Raw genomic sequence first — 21,322 nt, forward strand, 5'->3', positions numbered from 1 at the left:
TGCAAACTCTTCATTCATATAGAAAGAAAAGAAAATATGTCAGATACTAAATACATTAGTGTATTCTCAACGGTAACGTACATAATAATGAAATTCAGCAGACACCAAAACCCGCTTTGTGGTAAAAAGAAAATCTTTCAACAATAAAAAAGCAATGTATTTGGAATGACGCACACATTTAAAGAAAAAAGTAACAGCATGAAAAATCTCACTCAATTTTGCAAAATTTGAATAGAAAATATAAGCATACCTGAATTGATATATAGTACTTCACTTTATGATCTACTAGAATATTGGCAAAACAAGTCTTACCAGTGGCCCTAGTTAATACACCGATTTAAACACTTTTCTGCCCCAGAGTCTAAAAGTGTGTTCAGTGCTACCGGTACAATAACAATCGAAAAGCACAATCAGTAACCTCACAAAAGGTTCTATTTACTATAGGGAAGAACCCCATTTCTCAGGACAAAAAACACAAGTTTTGCGGCAGATAGGGCTTCTCCATATCTATCAAGTGGTTACTGGCAGCTACCATCGTTGGTAGCCCACTTTTTCAAACAGGTTCGCTGTCCTTCTCCCAATAAAAACTTCCTCATGCAAAGCATGGTGAAGCCTAGTTAAGAGATATCACAATTTTACATTCGCTGCCCCAATCATCATATTGCTAACACAGGATATTGATTGAAAATAAATACTTTATTTATTTATTTAAAGCATTTCTTTCTAACAAGTATTCCACCATCATTTTCATTTGTATTTTAAACTGTTTTTTGTTTAATATTTCTAAACATATTTTTTTTTTTTGGCTTGGACTTTCAGTTCCAATGTGCACGTGTGAACGGGCAAAGTTGGATCACACATACAGGAATAGTTGGCAAAGCGGAAAGATTCCTCTTACCACTGCCAGCTCGTATCGTGAGGGAGCTGAGTATTACTGGACAATGAAATATTCCTGGAAAAGTAGACTCTAGATTATATAAAATAGTGAACTGCAAATACTGAACAGTTTTGTTGCTGTAATTCAGGCCTGTCCAACTTGCGGCCCCCCAGATGTTGTGAAACTACTAGCCCCAGCATGCTTTGCCAGTAGACAACCAGTTGATAGCTGGAAGGGCATGCTGGGACTTGTAGTTTCACAACATCTGGGGGGCCGCAGGTTGGACAGGCCTGCTGTAATTGTTTCATTTTTCAGCAGATCCCTCTTGAAATTAGTTGACTTTAACATTTAGGAGGTCATTTGTGATGTGTAAAAAACTAAGGCGCTATGAAAAATCCTTTGGCCATGTCTCAGTTTTCTGCTACGCTTCCTAGGGTTATATGGTAAGATGGCAGCATTTATGTTCAGAGCTGGGCATGTGCTTTGTGGACCTGTGCAAAAAAAAGAATTCATTTTCTAGAGTGAGATTATAATGAGTTCAATTGTTGGAGATTGGGCATTTTTAGGGGCATTCTTTGCATGACAGAAGAGCTCACATCCATTTCCATTCCGCAAACAGTGAATTTTGAAAACAAGACCAGGTGATTCGCAAATTTCATTTCAATGTGTTAACTTTCAGGCGAATTGGTGCAAATAGAATATTTCTGTGATTTCCTACATCTCTTTGTAACCACCACTCATATTGCAATAGTCCATCAAGAGATAAAAAGAAATTCAATAAAATATACTGTACACTCTATGGCAACTCACGATTTGCAGATATCTCACACGCTTGAGTCACAATTACTCTTACTATGCAGGTATCTCAGTTCTGCTGAATCTAAAAGTGATAATAATAATTAAGTATATTTGAGATAAGCTGATAGAGTTCCCTTATGCACACTATGTCACTGTACTGACACCTGTTAGTAAGGTTAAATGATTCTGCTGAATCCTTTCTGACCTTAAATGTCTGATAAAACTGTGTAATATCTTTAACTTAGCTGCACGGTCAGTGTTCCATATATACAATGCCAAATAACATTTGCAATAATGGTGCTATAGTTGCCAATTGCTGCTGATCAAGTTTGATGACTCGATTCGCATCATATCCCATCATCAAGGCCCTGCGTTCCCCACTTTAGGATGAAGTGAACTATGATCCATGAGGGTGAACTACTCCTCGGAGAGTCCAGAAGGACATTCTGGAAGAGTAGGCAAGTATGATTAAAAAGCAGGTAAGGGAGGTTAAAATGTATGCTTCAGGCCAGAGGTGCACAACCCAAAATTAAACAATAAAACTTTTTGCACTATTTTTAAATAGGTTCACATTATCATTCTCCATCTAGTTATTGTGATATACAAAAATGTAACAAATATACCTGTATTCATTTAGTACACAAAGAGCTGTACTGACATTGGAACAGAGGTTACCCATTGAGCATTTTAAATCTTATCAGAACCTCATAACATTATGTACTTGCTGGGGATGATTCATTAAGTGTAATACTGTAGCACACATGGCAGGAAAATGCTAACCCTCTCAATTCTCAAAGCCTTGGCATATACTCTCATGTTTCAGGGTCTATTTTTATTATGACTTTAATCTCAGGTCACTCTAGAGATACAAATTAAATAATAAAATAATGTGAATGTCCACTATATTGATTTTGATATATTGTAACCTAATTAGCATTATTTGTATTGTTTACAAAGGTTGTCAATGGAGGTTTTTTTTTTTGAAAGCCCAAATTAGATTCTCGCAAATGAGTGGCAATCATCACCAGTGTACTTATTGCAGATAACCAGTTTTTGAATTTCCACCTTCAGTGGAAAATTGTCTCAATGCAAAATTGTGTTAGTCAGCCCCGCCTCCTCCACGACATGGGGGGTGCCTTCTCTTCTTGGAGTCCAGGAGGACTACCTGAAATTAGAACCTCCTCAAAATTCCGGAAGAGTAGGCAAGTATGATTCATCGCTGCTGTTAGTTTCCTAGTCTGAAATCTTCAAAATTGATTATATTTGGCTTTATATCAATATACTGACTACCCAATATTTATAATGGGTGCTCGTTGTGCAGTGCACACGGGCCCATGAGTCAAGGGGCCCCAAACCACTGATTTTGCACCCTGAACTGTGAAAGTTGGTACCATATTTCTGGGTTGGTAAGGGGAGTGCCACTAATTAGCGTCCCCCTGACGGTCTCAATAGATAGCACTGGAAATATAGTGCCAGTGCCTGCGCAGAACATTGCAAAGACTCTTACATTATTAATAATATACTAGATTAATTTTCACTTGTTAAATGTGTTAATTGACCATCACCATGTCTATCTCTACCATCCTGCATGTAGAACTGTATACAGTGTAATAAATACTTTGCTCCTGTCAATCTGAGCACTTAACTCACTTTGTCATGCATCAGTGAGTCCAAATAAATGAAGCTAAACGTTATGCCCTCAGGTCTATTTCTTTATTCTAGGTCACACGGCTCTTGGTTTTATGTTTCATTGTTTCCTACCATTCCATTACTATATTTATATGATATATCAGATGCTCCAAGAACAAATTCAATAACGCTGAAGTGTGTTCTCAATCACCTGTAGCTTGTAAAGGATCTTTAAACTCCCTTAGACACTGAAGTTCACTTTGAAATGCACTCATAAATTGCTGATACAGGGGTCTAGCTCAGATGCTAAATACATTAACAACCTTGACAAATTTTCTTTATTCCAAAATAATGGAATGCCTTCTTTGTCTATGAAAATACATGGTTATGTGACATAGTCTTTGCGGTAACATAGTCTCTGTGGAAGATGAAATTCAAATGTTCATATATTTTTGTATACTAATATTTCTTGTATGTCCTTAGACAGGGATAAAATATACACACATTTAATAAAAGGCACATAAATCAACCTAGTTTTACTCTTTCTTTTGCCATACGTGACGTGCTATTATCAGCTCCAATTTCTGCCTTCAATCGACCCCAGGGGTGTCAAACTTGTGGGCCAAATGCGGCCCAAACACATTGTTTTTGCGGCCCCACCAGGGTCCAGACAATAAATAATAACAAAATACTTATCTGACACCACTGTGCCATATATCTGATGTGGCGGCATTCGATGCCCTCCTCCCTTCGCATTGAATGTCGGGCATGATGTCATCACGCCCGACAAATTGCGTGAGGAGCGCACAGAGAGCAGCCATGAGAAGAAGAAGAAAAGAAAACAGAAGAGAATAGAAGAAAGAGGGCAATAGAAAGGTAAGTGAAGGAGGGCACAGTGTGAAACAGGAGACAGATGAAGGGGAGCAAAAACAGCATGGAGGGCACAATGACATGCATCGGGAAGAAAACATTAAAGTGTATTTTGTTTTTCCTTAATAATATACCTTACAAAACTGCATATAACACTTTTTCTTTTTCTTTTGGCCCACACAATCTAAGACTTTGATTATTTGTCCCAATTGGGGTTTTGATTTGACACGCCTGATCTACCACATGCTTCTCCTTCTCATTACAATTAAAGAATACCAATTGTAGCATGTAGACTGGTCCATACTTTGCTGCATGTCACAAATAATAGCACACCAAAGAAAAAGCTTCAGTCATGCAAATGCAAATATAAAGCTAGCCAAAATAAGATGGTTATGACATACATGGCCTTTTCAACACAAGAGTGTACAGTGTTCTTCCAGCTATTGTGCACTGTCTGTAATAGCACTTTGTTCTCCCTCTCAGCGCTCGCAAATCCATATACCTGTCGTTTATTGTATGCAATATTGTTCTGTAGGCAATGCATGCGATGGCTGTTTTCAATTGGTGCACACATAAGACCATTGATAAATTGTTAAAATCTCAATTTTTATTTGTAACTTTTTAAAAAAGGGGGGAATACCCATTAACAACTCCTGAATAAGGCTTTTAAAATAATAAAAGGCAAAGAAAAAAATGTATAGTGGATTAAAAATTATCTTGAATTCAATGATCAATAATAATAATAATAATCAAAATGAACAAAGTAATTCTATAAATGCTCTGCTCCTTACTGCAGCTATATCTCTTAAAGCATTTGTTGGAGAAATAGAAAAATATAAATAACTGCAGCCAAGTATAATACAATTAATGTTGCTAGCAGGAAGGAAATTTGGGACCATCGAATATTCCAAAGGACAGGTTATGGACTTCTAAATTAATTCATACTTGCGGGAGATCCCGGGGGATGTCGGCGTATGGTGACGGGGCACGGCAAATCGCGTCATTTATCCGGCATGCTGCAATGACGCAAACAGGTAATTTTACTGGGAGGTGGCGGGTCAAAATCCCTTTTAATCCCATCATGGTGGTTCCAAGTTCTGCCCACTTCAGTAGGAAGTGGCAGATGTGGGAGAATGCCCTACTCTCCCGGGAGTCCGAACGATCTACAAAGAAATTCTGTAGTCTCCCAGACATTCTGGGAGAGAGGGCAAGTATGAATTAATTAATAGGGATAAAAGATATCCCCAATAACTATAACCAATGGTTCAGGCATGTCCTAGGATTTGTGGAAATTGCTGTATTCAATTCAAATTATGTCACCTTTCGCTGGACTAATATATTGGTGTAATTTATGATTCCCTTATCCCGACTGCAAGAGGACTGCTGGAATCTCCTAATCAGTCGATGAGTCAATACATATAGCATATATCTAAAGTGAGAGTTACATTATCCCTATGCCGTTTCACAACAAGATGTACCTAGGCATGTGTGCCAAAAGAATAAACAAAACAAAACCATCTGGATTATATTAAAAGGACTAACAAAAACTAAAACTCACTTTCTATTAAGATTTAGTTCAAAAGCTGACCCTCTTAGGAAATCTTTGGTCACCCCTTACTTATCAAAATGCATAAATGTAGCATTATAAAACTAAAACTATTATGCATCATAAAGGCATTACATGCATTAACATGTCTATTAATTTTCCCCAAAAATTTATTTTGGATCTTCCCATACAAATTGCATTAATTACACTAAATTTGGTCCAAATTTACACATATATATATATATATATATATATATATATATATATATATATTTATATATGTATATGTATATGTATATATACAGTATTATTAGTATTATTTTATAATGATCCACAAGATTTCCGCAGCACCAGTAGACCATACTTGCCTACTTTCAGTAGGTGACGTCCGGGAGAGGGGAGTGACTAATGGGCGGGAAGGGGCGGGGCGCCTTGAATTGCATCATTTTGAACCTGCCCCAACAAGTAAAATGACATTTTATCACGGGGGTGGGGCCAAAATGAAGCGATTCTCTGTGAATCGCATCATTTTAACAAGGGAATTCCGGGATGCGGAAGAAATGCCAGCTCTCGCGGGACCCGAGTTTCGGGAGTCTCCCGGACTTTACGGGAGAGTTGGCAAGTATGCAATAAACCATACAGGGTAAAACAGTACAGAGCAATAAACAAATAATACTAAAGCTCCAGGAGCTCCAAGCATAGCAAGTACAGTGAAATTGGAGCAGAATAATAGGTATAGAGACAGGAGGGAAGAGGGCACTGCTCATAAGAGCTTACATCCTAAAGTGAGGGCAAACAGACAGTAAGCACAATGGTTAGCCAGTGGAAGGGATCTAGCGCAAAAGGAACAAGAAACGGGACGGGAAGAGAGGTGAGGAGATCAAGCATGGAGTGATGGTTAGGTGGATGGCTGGTAGGCTTTGAGGAACAGATGAGTTTTAAGTGCCCGTTTGAAGGTGCACAGATTAAGGGACAGCTGGATAGAGTGTGGGAGGTAGTTCAAATGGAGGAGCCAGCCTGGAAGAAGTCTTGGATTCTAGAGTGGGATGAGGTGATCAAAGTGGTGGAGAGGCGACAGTCATTGGCTGTCGCAGGTAGTGGAAGGGAGTGTGAATGGAGAGAAGGTTGGATATTTAAAGGGCAGTGGAGTTGGAGAGAGCATTGTAGGTGATATATGAAACATGTATATATGAAACATGATTTGGTTATATTGTTTCTAGCATTGCTATAGGTTCCTTATGGGGAATGTACAAGTTATTCTTATTTAAAGAGATACAAATTTATACAGGAGTCTTCACAAACATGTTTTTTGTTTATGTTTTTCATATGGACTATATGCTGTACTATGACTGACCCAAAAATTCTTGAACAATAAGCATATTTTGTTTACCAAAACTTTGGCCCATCATAGGGGACCCATAAACTATGTAAATGCTCCTCCCACTGATAACAGGAGTTCAAAGAGATCAACAACATGATACATGACAAGAAGAAGACATTTTAGGCTAAAACATACAATCATTTTTATTATATTGCACAACAGTCTCTTGCATACTTATATGGAATCACAACACTTTTCCCATTATGAATTAGATTGTGCACATACCCCCATGGCAGCATTAGGTATCAGTACAAAGCCTAAAAGCATTCCACTCTGAAAGGACTAATGTGTGAAAAATGTCTATAATTCATTAACGGGACTGGAAACCCCTTGCTGCATATATATATATATATATATATATATATATATATATATATATATATATATGTATATATCAGCATTGTCCAGGGGACTCTGCAGAGCCAGGGTGCACCTGGTAACTGGGTATGATGTGAGCCAGTCAAATGACACATTGAATTCTGAGAATCCCTCTTTGGCCTAATATGGCCCGCTGAAGCTGAGTCTCCTGACCAATCCTGCTAAGTATTTACATTGTAGTCTGGGGTTTCCATCCCTTTTTAATATTGCTCATGTGCAATTACAATTACAACTAAAATATAATTGTATATATGTAAAATAAAAATATTTCTCCTGATAAATAATATATACGTCTAAGCATACATTTAAGGTCTGTTATCAAATCAACATTATTTTCATATTTTTGGAGATTATTCAGTAATTGGTTCTAAATACAGGCTTTACTTGCAATCTGTACATTTTCACTCTTCACACAAAACTGCATATTACTTTTAATAATTATCTTGAAGTATTTTTGCTCTGTTTATTTTTAGATTTAATGATGATTAATGATTATAGCTCTTTAGATATGCAGGTTCCATCTTCTCCACTAGCTATTTGTTTGATTGGGCACCTGGTTCTTTGTTGCCTGGTGAATGACCTGGGGAAGAGGAAAACCATTGATCCTATTTTGAATATAAAAGCTAATGTGACCACAATTGGGACTCAGTGGTGCAATACTCAGATTATTTGATCAGACCTTATACCAAGGAGGTTTTGGAGAGGCATTAGTGGTTGTGCTGTCAAGTCTGCTAATGCAGTGTTGGGGATGTTTGTGTTGGGGACAGGTGGTAGTCTAGTAGGGCATCCAAGGATTCATTGTCAGTATGCCCATGTATATAGACCTGACGGCGTGCATCTCAAGCTGAAGATTTAGTTTTGTTTATAAAGCAGTTCTTCTTGGGGTTAGTGGGGTGTTAAGTGGTTGAGAATGGTGGTGGGTCTACGGTTTTGGGTGGGGAACCTTGCTTTTACAGCAAAGCATGGCAGTCAGCTGCCTTGGTTGGCACAAGAGACGGCAGAGCGCTCTCCTTCAAAGTCTAGCTGTAGCTATGACACCACCTTTGAAGAGAGGCCTGGGCACCATTGTTTTATTTGTAGTTTTAAGAAAATATGTCTCCTGGTCTTCACTTTATTATCATCATCATTTATTTATATAGCGCCACTAATTCCGCAGCGCTGTACAGAGAACTCATTCACATCAGTCCCTGTCCCATTGGAGCTTACAGTCTAAATTCCCTAATATAGACACACACACACAGACAGACAGAGAGGGAGAGACTAGGGTCAATTTTGAATGCAGCCAATTAACCTACCAGTATATTTTTTGGAGTTTGGGAGGAAACCAGAGCACCCAGAGGAAACCCATGCAAACATAGGGAGAACATACGAACTCCACACAGATAACGCCATGGTCGGGAATCGAACTCATGACCCCAGTGCTGTGAGGCAGAGGTGCTAACCACTAGGCCACTGTGCTTATAACATTTAAAGTTTGTGGGTTTGGAGTCATGTACAGGGCAAAGAATACCAAACACTAAGCGGCTTCTGATAACTGAGGGCTTAAATGCCAAAGGCATTTAAACACCACAATTGATTTATTATTCCTGCACATAAAAGGGAAAGAGTTAAAGTAGCAGTTAAATTTCTGCTGTTGGGTTGGTTTATGGGAAAAGAAGTGTTTTTTTCAGATCTAGGATCTATTTATTGGAGTGAATCTGTGATTACTTCCTCTTTGCTTTATCATACTATTATTGTGTTTATGATGTTTATGATATGATATTTGTTTTGCACTAACATCTTAATTTTCAGATGAGGCACATTGAGGTGGGAAAGTACGGCAGTCAGTGGTCTTGGTTGGCTGAATAGATGTTTGTGGAGCACTCTTCTTCAAAGTGTGTGTGGCTGCATTTGTGACACAGCCACACTGTATCACAACTGTGTTTGTGGGGTCCTATACACCACTCTTGCAGGGGGGTCCAGTACTGATCATGGAAAGTAGGTTCTTCATATTCTGTCAGCGGCGGGGGGCGTATGGCTGCCCGCAATGGTTTATATGTTGCTTTGGCCAGAGCCAGGGGCGGATCCAGAAGTTAAATGTTCCGGGGGCGATTTAGCCCCGCCCCCTTTTTGACACCTAAGGCTGCTGACGGCTGCAAACTATGTGCAGATCCGTTCAGCAGAGAGAGTTAGGGAGAGAGTCCTGCCCGGCTGCTCTGATTCAGAGCAGTTGGGCAGGACTCTCTCCCTAACTCTCTCTGCTGAACGGATCTGCACATAGTGTGCAGCCGCCGGCAGCAAGCCCCTGCTAGGGGGGGCGATCGCCCCGATCGCCCCCCCCCCCCCCTGGATCCGCCACTGGCTAGAGCTAATGGTTTGCTTGTGCTTTCTTTGCCACCATTTCTGATAACTAAAGCTGTAGCCTCCTTTCACCAAATACGTCAACTGGTAGTCAGATTATGAGTGCTATGTAACAACAGCCTAACAGAGAAATACAAGTGATGCATTTATATTCAATCTGCTCCTGAAAGCGGCAATCGAACATAGATTATTTGTCCTTTAAATAGTAAATGAAGTGCCTTTTAAGCATGCAGCTGTCATTTGTCTTAGCTATCCTCCTACAAATCATTATCCCATTTTTAAAAGCTCTCTGGATGACAAAAATGGTTGCCAGGCATAAACACAGTCAGTCTGCTAAACAGACACAGGCTCTCAGCATGTTATGGCAAAGGCACATCATACATGGTAAGCACATCATACATGGTGCAATATGGATGGCCAACATATAATACATTCCCCATCATGTTATTCTTTGCACTTGAAAAGGTCACCTGTTATAAGTATTAGTTTATAAAGTCTGAAAAATAAGGTTTTATGCATGCAGAGTATATAATTAAGTGAGATTATAATGGTTAGTTTGACAATATTAAAAACTGTCATTGCCAAAGTCAAATATTTTGAAGGACAAATCTTTTAAACCTGTAAATTAGGAAAAGGTGGCAAGTCATATTTTTTTACTATTTAATTCAGATATATTCCAAAATAGTAGGAGAATTGAATTTGTTGGTAAAATACATTCTCTAAGTGTCTGTCATTTTTATTTGCTAGTCAAAGATCCATAGATCATATTAGCTGGTATGATATAGTAGGAGAATCTACACAAGTGAGGAAGGATAATAGCAACTGTGAGAGAAAATTGTAGGAACAAATATAAGAATCCTTTAGTGGTTAGCATTCGATAAATAAAAAAAACCTGGCAACTTAATATTGTGATCAGCGATCATATGTACAGTTGGACGCTATTTATGTCTTATACGGAGACGTAAATTGTGTCTGAAAGAAAGTCACTATCTACATAGTATGCTAATTCTGAAGCATTACAGCTGATTGTCCTAATTATCAGTTCGTAACTTATACCAGGGGTAGAGTAACCGCAAAAGGTAGTTTCCGGACAGGCATCTCTGCATCTGAATCAGTTGCATTTACTTGAACATGCCTTTATTGTTCTTTAGCTATGGTTGCATGCACCTGGCCTCCCAGATTCGCCTCTATAAGCATAAGGAGTCATATGCGCAAGATGCGACTGACTCTACATAAAGATTCAAGCCTAAGGGGTATATTTACTAAACTGCAGGTTTGAAAAAGTGGAGATGTTGCCTATAGCAACCAGATTCTATCATTTATTTAGTACATACTACAAAATTACATCTAGAATCTGATTGGTTGCTATAGGCAACATCTCCACTTTTTCAAACCTGCAGTTTAGTAAATATACCCCTAAGTCTTTTTTGTGAGCATGCGCTGTAGTGATATTTGCATTTTACACTACGCAAAAAGACTTTTGTCCATGAAGCCCTAGATAGTTTTTTTTTCTAGAGATGTTCACTGACCCACATGTTTTGGTTTTGATTTTGGCAGAATCACCCTCATGTGTTTTGGTTTTGGCTTTGGATCTCTATTTTTTTGAAAAATTGCTCAAATATGCTAAAATCACAAAATGTGACTTTTTTTTGTTCCTACATTATTATTAACCACCATAACACTCATTTACAGTCATTTCCAGTCAATTTTGATCACCTCACAGATCACAATATCATTTTCACCTACTTGCAGCCAAAGATTGCAGCGAGCTGACTGGATAATAAGCGACAGGACAACGGCACAAATATACAGCAGTTCACATCACATCTAGGTAACAATGCCACACAGCAGTGGCAGAAAAGAAAAGTGGTGCAATATGGAATTGGCCCTCCCACCCACCCATATGTTAAAAATGTTTAACAAACTCACACAGAAACAGAAGGGTTGGCAGGTAGAGTTTTACAAACTTGCGAGATCCGACAACGTGCCAGTGACATTTTGCATCCATTTCAGTTCCAAGGATGCAGGAAAGTACTGAGCTAGCTCGGCTAGTTACTCGGACTGGTGGAGTTTTGGGGGCCTCGATTTTCAAAAAACAGAGCCTGAGTATCTCTAGTTTTTTCACAAAAAACTGCCTATTGCACATATGTATTTCACAGTGCAAAATTTACAAAGAATAGATTATAGCTGTGTTTTCATTACCTTCTATTTTTTTAAAAAAAATCTTTCCTTTTGATTGGATTAGATTTTTTACACAATGTAATCTAAGTGCACTCTATGAAATATTTAGTTAAACAAGGCAATTCTAGGTTTGTGAAAATTCTACACATGCTAAAAATTGATAAATTATAACTACTCTTTCTCGTAATCATGAAGTATTAGTTTCATTGTATATCAGAGTTTCTGCTACAATGTGATGGTCTGCAAGCTCTCAATTCTATAGGCGTCTGTAACAATGTCATCTCCTGGTTTTCCTCTTACCTCACCAACCGCTCCTTCTGTCTTTACACATGACTCCACATCCCCCCCTCTTCCCTTACATGTTGGCGTTCCTCAAGGTTCCATTCTTGGTCCCCTGTTTTTCTCCCTCTACACCTCCTCCCTAGGTGTCATCAACCGCTCCTTTGGCCTCTAGTACCACCTCTATGCTGATGATACCTAAATCTATCTTTCATCCCCTGACCTCTCCCCTTCCCTTCTGTCTTGTGTCTCCTCCTGTCTCTCAGCCATCTCATCTTGGATGTCCCAACGCTTCCTTAAACTCAATATTTCCAAGACTGAACTTATCGTCTTCCCCCCTTCCAGGACTCTCCCACCCTCTCCTTTCTATTTCTGTTCATAACACTACCCTCGTTGCCTTGGGGTCATCCTTGATTCCTCCCTCTCCTTCAAGCCTCACATTATGTCCCTCTCAAAAACCTGCTACTTCCACCTTCGGAATGTATCCAAAATTCACCCCTTTCTCACCACGGGAGCTACGAAAACCCTCGCTCACTCGCTTGTAATCTCTCGCCTTGACTACTGTAACCTCCTTCTCTCTGGCCTACCTGATTCTCACCTTGATCCTCTTAAGTCTATCCTCAATGCTGCTGCCCGTCTCACTTTTCTCTCCCACCGCTCTATCTCTGCTGTCTCTCTCCAACAGTCACTACATTGGCTCCCCATGGCCTACAGAATTAAATTTAAACTTCTCACCCTCACCTTTAAAGCTCTTAATCAATGCTCCCCTCCCTACATCTCCAATCTCATCTCTACCTACACTCCTAGCCGCCCCCTCCGCTCTGCCTCTGACCGCTGCCTCACTGCTTCACTGATCACCTCTTCTCACTTCCGTCACCAGGACTTTGCCCGGGCTGCTCCCCAGCTGTGGAACAATCTTCCACGTTCCATCAGGTTAGCATCTACTCTCAAAGGCTTCAAGCGTGCCCTTAAGACTCATTTCTTTATTCAAGTCTATCAGTCCTCCTCCTCCTAACTCACGTGTCCTGGCTCTCTCCCCCAGTTAGTACCACCCTATTTGTATATCCCCTTTCCTTTAGGATGTAAGCTCTGAGGAGCAGGGCCCTCTTTCCTTGTGTGCTCCTTTTACTATTCCAACACCCTCTGTACCTCTTGGCCTGCTTCCCTAGCCCTATTTTCTTAAGCTTTGGCCTACTTCTTGCTGATTTCTACCATCACTTTCACTCATTGTCCCAGTAATAATTTGATTTGCATTACCATGTTACCTGTGTGTGTGTATATATTTTTGTTCATTTTTGTTCTTTCTGTATCATGGCTCACTGTTTTTGATATGTTATGTACGGCGCTGCGGACCCTTTGTGGCGCCTTATAAATTAAAGAAAATAATAATAATACATGGATTCTATTTTGTTTCTTCATACAGCAGAAAAGTGCAACAGACATCGTCAAAGACTGCATCACTACAGTATTGTTGCTTAGTTTAAAGAGATCATCTTAGGTAATTGGATTTTTATAAAGGTTTACATGTTTTTAGTAACATATTATGCATAGGTTTTGCAATTTCTCCATCTTTAATAAACCTAGTTTTATTACATTACAACTGATAAGATGTCAGATCATGAATGTCTCGTCAGACATACATACCTACCAATGCTATGGATGCCTTTTACATTAAGCTGCTTTTATATAGAACATCCGAAAGCTGAAAACTGCACACTTCTTACTATTCACCAACTTGGAGACATGTTTCCCTTATTAACTGTTTTTGCTTAATCCTCTATTGCTGTAGCTTTAACTTTAAATATTGTTTCCTGTGCACAACTACATCTTACTGCATAATATAGGGTGTGTCTACCTTAGACTGCTTCTATTCCTGTTACCTCTTAGTCAAAACCTCTTTGCAAATGCCTAGTCAATATATCACATGACTTTGGCCAGACACAGCTCAGAACAGTCTGGCTCTGTCCTCCTGTGTTTGTTTAGCCAGGGAAAAGCTATTTTGCAAACCTGTCAAAGAAAAGTGTTACAAAGAGAACAAACACATTTGCTACAGGGTACAGAGTTTGTTGCTTCTCTGTGATCACACATTGGCACTTGTGAACACATGATTAACTGATATACTGCTTTAGGTAAAAATGTAATGTCACTTCTAAGTGTCAATGATGAATCATGAAAATGTGTAGCCACAAATGTAATTTCACGAAGTAAGTATTTTAATATGCACCTTTATCCCCATCTAATTGCACGACACCTGTTTTGATCAAACAGATATTTTGTGTAATATTATTGTATTATTTTTTGGGGTAAAAGAAGACTAATTTAAACTTTCTAGCCAATTTGGATTTTTATTTGCAACCTGTAAAATCCTTATGATTTCAATATAACACCTACTGCACGATGTAATCCTCTACCATAGATATAATTGTACCTGCACACCACCTTGTATCTGCATGTGGTTTAGTGGTAAGCAGCACACTAGGAATGTGCAAATCGATTCGGCCTATTTTGAAATTAGGACAAATTTCAGTGGTTCACTGTCTGTGATTAGTTCCTAAATTGTACCTAGTTCGCTAAAAAATGACAAATAAATAAGAATCACTGGAGAATCAGCCACCCCTGTCCCCGTTTACAAAGTAGTAGGGATTAGCGATAGTCATTTGCTGGAACACCACTACTCTACCGTTACTACAGAGCTTGTTTTCCAGCGACAATGGGACCAGCCTCCGCAGCAAACCTCAATGCTGACCCAGGCTTCACAGGACCAGCATTTGTTAAAGTACAGTAACTTAAATAATTTTTAAATATATTGGTTCCCCATGTACAAAATAAAATAAAATTGTAAAATTGTAACTGTGTCTTACAACAATAACAGCTGAATATTGCCACTAACCAGTCTAACCTACGTTGGTACAGAGCCATATTTAGATATAGTACTGTCCTACTGTAAGTGAATACTCAGAAGAGTAATAATTTTGCATAGTTTAATGATTATGCCCCTTTCTTCAATACCCCCTTCTTTTTACTATGTACATGTATGACTGGTTCAGTCCAACTAAAAGCTTCTCAACTGTGATGGTCTGGCTTAGTACCAGCAACTAGTATCACCTGGCTTTCTTTTGGTAACAAATGAGCAAGAAAGGAGTATTTAAAGGATCACTCCATACATTTTTTTTCCTATACCTACACCTATACCAGAAAATTATTATTCTTATTTGCTTGTGTACTGGATATTTCAGGAATAATGTATCAATTGAGTTTTAAAAGATAGTTGCCTGCCCTGTGGCTTCCCCTTCCCTTCCTTACAGAAATTGGCAGTCAGCAAAGGTTATCGCTATTGATATGCAGTGGTTAATAAGCACATCAACTTGATTTCAATGCATTCACTTATAATGATCACATGTTAATGGAACAGGCAGCATTGGAAAAACTGCAGCTCTGCAAACGCTCCCAACCACAAATGCAAATTTTAGTGGGTATGGGGTCAATAGAACCAATTAGTTCCATTCCAAAAACTATTTACATGCTTTTACTAGCATTACCAAACTATAGTAAAAGCAAGTATTTTTATGCCAGACGGTAAGAGGCCTAAAAAAGGATACAAATAATAGCAATGTTTGCAAATCATTGTATCATCAATTATGTTTCAAATTAACTATTCACTATTTTCACTAAAACAATATTCATTAATTTTATAAGAAACTAAACTCTTAACATAATAATTGCTATACACTAAGGGCTGAATTTAATGCAACGCTAACTCCTGCCAGATGCTCACATGATTTGTGCCTGCGCACACTTCCGAGTATTATATTATGAGGTGCAAGCAAAAACTGCGGAGCCTCTTCATGAAGTCTCCAACTGAACATCGCTAGTCATTAAATCCCCCCCCCCGGAGATTTAATTGCTACACTGTATGTAAAATTCTGACAATGGTTACTATTAAATAATGACTTGTAGGGTACTTTTCAGAGAAAGGAGCAACAAAGTTAACACAACAATCTTAAACATTACCCATTACACTATGCTATGTTTTGCACTAGAAACCCAGGTTATTGGGCTTCATTTTAAATTGAATTAAATTAATTAAATATTTTTGAATATCGAGGGACACATTTATGTTTCTGCCTTAAACTTCTTCCCTTCTCAACCTGGTACTAATTTTCTAGAACAGTAAACATAGTCTTTTTGTCAATTATATGCAAGTTCCAGTAAATACATCTATGTATTTTTCTTCTGAAACAATCATATGTTTTCTATTAATATATTTAAGAAAATATGATGTGGTCTGCACACATTAGATATATGATATGCATAGTGGCAGCAAAGAATAATATTATATTTGTTTATAGTACAGTCGCAGGAATCCACTTTCACATAACTGGTTCAGGACATTGTTCCACAGCCCACACCAAATGGAAAAACATCTCACATAAAACAGCACTCGAAAGGCTTCAATTACTGTACAAGGTCTTGAATAAACTCCAGCTAACAAATATGGGAACTCTCGCAATACTACCACCACATGAGGAGCTTTGGTTAAACAAGAAAGGAAATGTGTTGTGGTAACCATAGAAAAGACAGTGCTGTGTTTGGTATGTCTCAGTCTGTATAATTCCATTTTTAGCTTATGATTGACTATTATTCTTTGTTTGGACAGTTACACAGAGAACATTTTTTTTCTCATATAATTAGGATAAATTGATGCTAAGAGGGGGTTTCACAGTCCCAAAACAACCCTTTATATAAAAAGTCACAGATGTCAAACATAAAGAGCCTGTTCGGGCATAATTATTAATTTACTCAAGAAATAACTAGTGAAATCTAGCTTGGTGTAATGACCTTCAAATGCCCATTTTTTTAAGCCAAACAAGAGAAGCTCATTGCAGAAACTTTCATAAAAGTGAACATTACACAGAGATAATTTTTTTTAAACGTCACATCTGTTTCTTATTTTTGATTTAAGTGTGTGAATATGCACCATTTCTCTTATTGTGAAGCAATTCTTTTGTTTTCCGGCACAAAACAAGACCTCTGACATGAAATGAGCCTTTAGAAACAGCATAAGCCATCTTGTATTATACTCAACAAGCTTTGTCATGGCCATTCAACTTCATATACAGTGTCAAGCACACAATCACTGAAACATGCAAGCAGAAAAAACGAGCCACTAAGAAATGCAAATACTTCATTTTAAGTCCTTTGCTCTTTCAAGTATATAGAGAATGTGTCTTGGAAATGTGGTTATTGTAACAGGAAATTAATGAACTGATATAATTGCAGTTGCAAATGAAATTTAAAAAGTTCACATTAATAAATGTCGACCTCTACCTAGAAACCAAAATCAGACTTCCAAAAATTGTTGCTGAAATGAAAAACTGCAATAATGCAAAGAGGATACAAATATATCTATTTTCTCTAACATAATAACATAACAAAAACAAGCCACAAAGAACAGATATTGAGGGGACACATTTGTAATAAAAGGGCTTAGAAATCTCAAATACCAATACAACCTAAATTGCATATTGTAACCACTCTTATGGTTGATGTTGTGGGTTTGGCAGTGACAACCTATAAAACAGCCATACACGTTATAATGCCATGATATTACTTCTCTGTTTCTTGGGCATTAGGAACATAATGTATATTACAAGCTTCTTTTAAAAAATGAATGTTTGCATGAGCTACAAAGTACACACTACTCTACTTACTATATAGGTGAGAAAACCCTTTCTAGGGGGATGTGGATCATTTTGACAAACTAACTTTGCTTTCACTCTACAGATATAATATACATTGTGTTTTAGCAAGCATTATAGATGCATCCTACTATTGTAAATAATGTAGCAATGCTCTGCAAAGGGGCAACAGCAAGTGCTATAATAACAGTGTAACAGTTTTCTTACAGCTTTAAACAGTAAATACAGGCAACTGTAATCCCCTCCTGTTACTCTCTATACCTTTCTACTGAATGTTGAGCTGGCAATTGCACTCAGGACCATTGACAGCTTGCTACAGTATTTCCATTACATTTAGATTACACATAAAAATATATTTGCTGTATCATAATATTGAAAAAAAATCAAGCACTGTGTTTTATTTGGTCATTTCTACATCAGTATTCTTTACTATTTCAAGGGAAAGCTTTTACATTGGAACATTACACACATGCAGTGATAGTGGGCATTGAATTCACTTGGGGATGTGCTTTATCTAGATGATGATTCATCTAATCTAAATTGGAATTTAAGCATAGGTTAGAGCCATTACATTGCCAATGTATTTAGTTGTAATACATGCAATAATGTATATGAAGATGCAACATGTAACTAACAGAACATCAAAACATGTTGCTTAGCAGAAGATTTAAAAATACAATGGGTATCAAATTTACATACAACAATAATACCACACAGTAATGTAAGTACTATATAACACTAATTAATGTACACTTCATTAAATGTCAATGTAGCATTGAAATAATAGACATGCCTATATAAAAGGCAGACCTTAAATATGGGCTATACACACAATTATTCCAATTGAAGTGACATTTTAATCAATGTATGTGGATTTTGCCCATCTAAACTAATTTGATAATTGGTGGTTTTACCATTTCTGATATTCACCAAAAAGCTAATTGAGAAAAGGTTGCTGGCTTGAAAATTGCTGACAAATATCAAGATGCCAGAATTATGCCTACAGTATGTGATAACACACACCCTGCAACTAGGAGACTATTGTTGCTTAACACATATTGTGCTACAAATGTCAAATGGTGAAAATACAGCAAAAGATTTTCGAGACTAATGAGTATTATTCAAAGAAGTTAAATGACTCAACATCCAACACAGAATCAGAGAAGAGAGTAATTTACTCTTAAAGGCAAATCTCACAAAACCACAACCCAACAGACCTGCAAAAGGTCAAGTCACAATCATGGACATAGACGCTAAAACTTGCTATGCACTGTGCATTATATGAAATGTTCCTTCTTTTAACTTAATGCAGTTTAGAGGTTTTAATCAATCAGAGTAGGATACAGCAGTAGATGTGAAGAACACACATGCAGAAAAACACATACAGAATCCAGTAGCACGGCATAGTAACGTGCAAATACCACAACTGATCTAAGTTGTTTTTATAGAAATACTATAGAACAAGGTGAGACCATAGAGGTGAAGGAAGAAGATGTTAGGTGTCATGAGACAGAAGGCAGACAGATGCTAGTCTGTTTGAGCTGGGATGTGTCGTGTGAGTACAAGGAGCTGGGGAACAAGTCTCTCACCGCTCTGCAAGGTTGAATCGCACTTCCAGTCGTTGCCTAGTTTCTTGCAAGACTCCCACAGGGAAAGGTAGTATTGGTTGTCCGCCGTCACCCAGGCTGGGCTCAGAACGGCTCCGATATCCAGACACAGGGCCAAGAAGATGCACACAAGTCCCACCAGCTTTAGAGGGGTGAGGACCGAGGAGCGCACTTCCTCCATCCCACTGGCAGATGAAGCCATGGTCCCCTCCCAGGATCAGCAACTAGATAACACAGGAGGAAAGAGAAAGGATGCTTTGCAGAGATTAGGGTGGTGGGTGACAAAAGAGACTGACTGGTGTCTGATGGTAGGAGACTCTAACTTCCAATTACACTTTGTAAAGGAAACTGTGGTGTCTGTAGTTTCTGGGTTTAAGATGTATAAGAAGCCAGATGATAAGTAAGAGAGCAGGTGGTGTATTATTTGACGGTCTTCTGCAGGATATGTTGCTAATCTCTGATTGTAATAAGTGAGTCTCCTTCTCCTGTGCCTGCCACTTGTTTTCTTTGAATCAGATGCTGCTTGCTGCTCCCTGCTCCAGGACAGAAGCGAACTGTTAACCAGTGACCTCCGTCTTTGCATAACTCCCTCCCTCCTTCCTCTCCTTTCTTTGCCTTTTTCTTCTCTGCTCTCTCTCCTTCTCCTCCTGCTGGCTGCAAGGGGGCACCGGCCAAGCTGCTGACGTCACTGGCTGCTCCAGAGGAAGGCTAATAGAGGAGGGACAGACAGGGGAGCACAGTGACAATGAAATGCATGTTACATGGGGAACAGAGGTGGATGTGATTTCACATAAACAGCTCTCATAAGTGTTTTGTAACCTTGTGCAGATCCAGTGTGTTGCTTGTTCTTTGAACAAGCTTGTTTCAATTCTCAAGTGTGTCACTCTAGTGAAGTAGAGCTTATTGTGCTACTTATATTGTTATGAGTTTATTATTTTCCAAATACAATATAAAGTTTAGCTAATTTATTTTTTTCCGGTGCCATGAATCTGCTCAATCTGCTTTGTTGTTATTGTTAGTTGTTTAAAACTCTGCTTCACCGACTGCCTGTCTGTTGTTGCTTTTACAGTAGGAAATCGGTCATTTAATTTTTGTATGGATGCAATGAAAAGATTAACAGTAATAAGCATACAGAAATAGGTCACTATTTTAGCTTCTCCTATTCAGCATATGAGAATAATTTTCATTTTTTTGTAATCTAGTTTTCAATCTGATTTACTTAAAAACTAAAAGCTTGAACTGATTTAAATAACAACCTGTCACTATATCTGTATGTAATTATTCTCCAAGCAGGAAAACTATAATAAAAAAAAATAACGTGTATCCACTACACTGCATGCGTGTACAATAGGAGTGTGTGATTCCAAAAATACAAGTTTGTTGATGATATTTAGGCTTTGGTCACATATGTTTATATTTTTACAAGCATATGTATTGAAGTTAGTTTATGTTATTCATGATCCTGTGGTTTTATGTGTTTTCAGTGTTCTTCTTGTATGTTTATTAAGCACTTGGTATGTACTGTATTTTTCCGTAAGAACTCTCCCTGTTTTTTTTAAGCTGTTCTCATAAAGGTCCATGCATAAGAACATATGAAACATGTAAAGTTATTTTCTTATTTTTTATTTATTTCCCTTGCACTCCATTGCACTAAGAAAAATAGCTGAATGTTATTTACCAATATTGTTCAAAGGTGCAAACCTACACTGAAACCATAGCAACTGATCAGCACCTAGT

General features: G+C 38.1%; 1 protein-coding gene across 1 annotated transcript in view; it reads right to left on the minus strand.

Annotated features, from left to right (window-relative positions):
• Nucleotides 1-20,224, minus strand: part of TMEM47 (transmembrane protein 47) — a 109,085-nt gene extending 88,861 nt beyond the window's left edge. The window contains exon 1 of the mRNA XM_075200305.1: nt 19,568-20,224. Within this exon, the coding sequence (XP_075056406.1) occupies nt 19,568-19,787 (220 nt within the window). The 5' untranslated portion in view covers nt 19,788-20,224. The remainder of the gene's footprint in view (nt 1-19,567) is intronic.
• Nucleotides 20,225-21,322: the final 1,098 nt, after the last annotated feature.

This window comes from Mixophyes fleayi, chromosome 2 (genome assembly GCF_038048845.1).
Source record: "Mixophyes fleayi isolate aMixFle1 chromosome 2, aMixFle1.hap1, whole genome shotgun sequence".
In the NCBI taxonomy this organism is placed as follows: Eukaryota; Metazoa; Chordata; class Amphibia; order Anura; family Limnodynastidae; genus Mixophyes; species Mixophyes fleayi.